Genomic DNA, 2,248 nt, shown 5'->3' on the forward strand with positions numbered 1-2,248 from the left:
GAACCGTAACAACTTCTGCAAACAAATTCAACAAACTTACAATTGTTCTAAAATGGGAACCCCATCTAGTATCTCCAGCTCGAACAAGAGAAATCTCTTGATTTAACCCTCTTCCTGTTTCAGTTTCACCAATACCAATTTCGGCTGCCACTCTTTCTTTTTGCATCTCTCGTATCATATATTTTCTCTTACAAGACCCACAAACGACAGTAACCACCAAACCTAGTTGTTCAAAGACTTCTTCAACATCATCATGTTTCTTTGCAACCGCCACAACTACTAATTGAAGTTGGTGTGCAAAACAATGTATACAATGTGCGAAACTATTTTCATTTAAAATCAAAGATTTCAAACCGTTAAATGCACCACTCATATTACTTGCTCCATCATAACCTTGCCCCCTCACCTATATATTTGAAAAAATTAATAAAAAAATATAACACATAAAAATAAAATTAATATCATATTAAAGGAATAAATATTTTATGATTTCTCACCTGATCGATAGTCAAGTTGTTGTTGGAAAAAACAGTATCGATGGCGGCTTTAAGAGTCAAAGAGGATGTATCCAACACGTGAACAACTCCGATAAATCTTTCCTTTACAATCCCAAGTCTATCAACATATCTTAAAACTATAGCCATTTGTTCTTTTTTGGAAACATCACTAGACTCATCAACTAATATACTGAACACATCTTTACCAATTTCATCACAAATAGACTTGATTATCTATTTTGAAAAACAATTGGCAATATCTTTTTGAATTGTCGGAGAAGTCAACTTTTCATTTTTTGGAGCATTTTCTAAAGTAACATTAAAAATCTTCTCATTATCTTCTCTAATCAAAGATAAGACTTCAATGAAAAGTCCTTTATTATTAGACTTTTCCGTCTCATCGTGTCCACGAAATGGTAATGCATTTTTTAATAAAAATCTACAACTATGGATTGTAGCACGTAATCGAATTTCATAATTACTTTGCTCAAGTTCCGTTTGCTTATGCAAAACTTCACCAATAGATTGGTTTTTTCTCAATAACAAATGACACTTTTCTTCGGCCTTATGGTGAGAACTTTGAATCTCACCCATATGTTTTCGGAATGATTTTTTTTACTCCAATTGTCAAAGCCTTCGGTTATAAATGCATCTTTTCCTCCTTGACCCCCTACCATGTCTCCAAATAAGTAGCAATAAAAACAATATGCCTTCTTTTTTTTAATGCTATACTCTAACCATGGAAATTCGGTAAACCATTCCACAACAAAACGTCTTTGCTTCTAACCAAATAAGGTAAATTCAAAATTATGCCCCTTTGGTTGACAAGGTCCTTTAATCAAATATGCCCTCCTTATTTCATCCCTTTGATTAGGATTATAAGATGTAATCTTTGGCCTCTCCCCTGGGTCCGAAGGAAGATCATTCAAATCAAAAGATTGTGGTACTTTTGGTTTTTGAGTATGCTCATTAGATTGTGGTTCTTGTGGTTTTGGAATATGTTCATTAGATTGTGGTTTTAGTGTATGTTGATTAGGTTGTGGAACTTGTGTACTTTCATTAGTCCTATTTTTTTTGAAGTTCCTTCACAATTGTTGTCTCCAACATCTAACTGTCTTTTGAAAAACTTGTTAATATCAACCTACAATCAAAATATATCAACAATCAACTCTAATTTTATAACTCGATTTCAAGTTTCAACAATAAATAACAACCTGCTATCAAATTATCAAAATATATGAACTGTATACTTTATTTCAAGTTTCAACAACAAATAATCACTAATTAGTGACCCTAAGTCTCTAATTTAATAAACCTAATTGGTATTTTCTATTTTTTCAACACAATGCCAAAAAATTGAATTTCAATTAACCAAAAATAATCATAAAATTTCTACTTACTTGCTTCATTGTGCACCACTTTGATCAATAATCACCCACCACCGGTCATCGGGGGATTTAGCCGGAAAACACCCACCACCGGCCACCGATCAGCGACAGAAGAAGGAGGGCAGTAGAGTAACGGCGAGTAGCAAGGCAGGGAGGGAATTAGAATTTGGAAGTTACACTAATTATATGCTAAGAATTGCCGTCAATTAGTTTTGTGGTATTAGGAACTTGGGCTTTTAAGTTTAGGCTAATTATTTATTGGATTAAACATCTACAACAATATTAAAAAAAAAAAGTTAGGGTAGCCCAAAATATATTTTAGACTTTCAGCAATATAAATAATAATTTTCAAAACAATTTATA

The 2,248-nt window shown here is 32.7% G+C and overlaps 1 protein-coding gene across 1 annotated transcript in view; it reads right to left on the reverse strand.

The window, feature by feature from the left end:
* Window positions 1-1,906, reverse strand: part of LOC145063725 (uncharacterized) — a 2,310-nt gene extending 404 nt beyond the window's left edge. Inside the window, exons 1-4 of the mRNA XM_079011312.1 lie at window positions 1,898-1,906; window positions 1,552-1,638; window positions 498-731; window positions 1-406 (exon numbers count right to left, since the gene is read on the reverse strand). The exon at window positions 1-406 is cut by the window's left edge and continues 404 nt beyond it. Coding sequence (XP_078867438.1) covers window positions 1-406; window positions 498-731; window positions 1,552-1,638; window positions 1,898-1,906 — 736 coding nt within the window. The remainder of the gene's footprint in view (window positions 407-497; window positions 732-1,551; window positions 1,639-1,897) is intronic.
* Between the last annotated feature and the right edge of the window lie 342 nt (window positions 1,907-2,248).

This window comes from Lactuca serriola, chromosome 7 (genome assembly GCF_051521515.1).
Source record: "Lactuca serriola cultivar US96UC23 chromosome 7, Lser_US96UC23_V15, whole genome shotgun sequence".
NCBI lineage: Eukaryota > Viridiplantae > Streptophyta > Magnoliopsida > Asterales > Asteraceae > Lactuca > Lactuca serriola.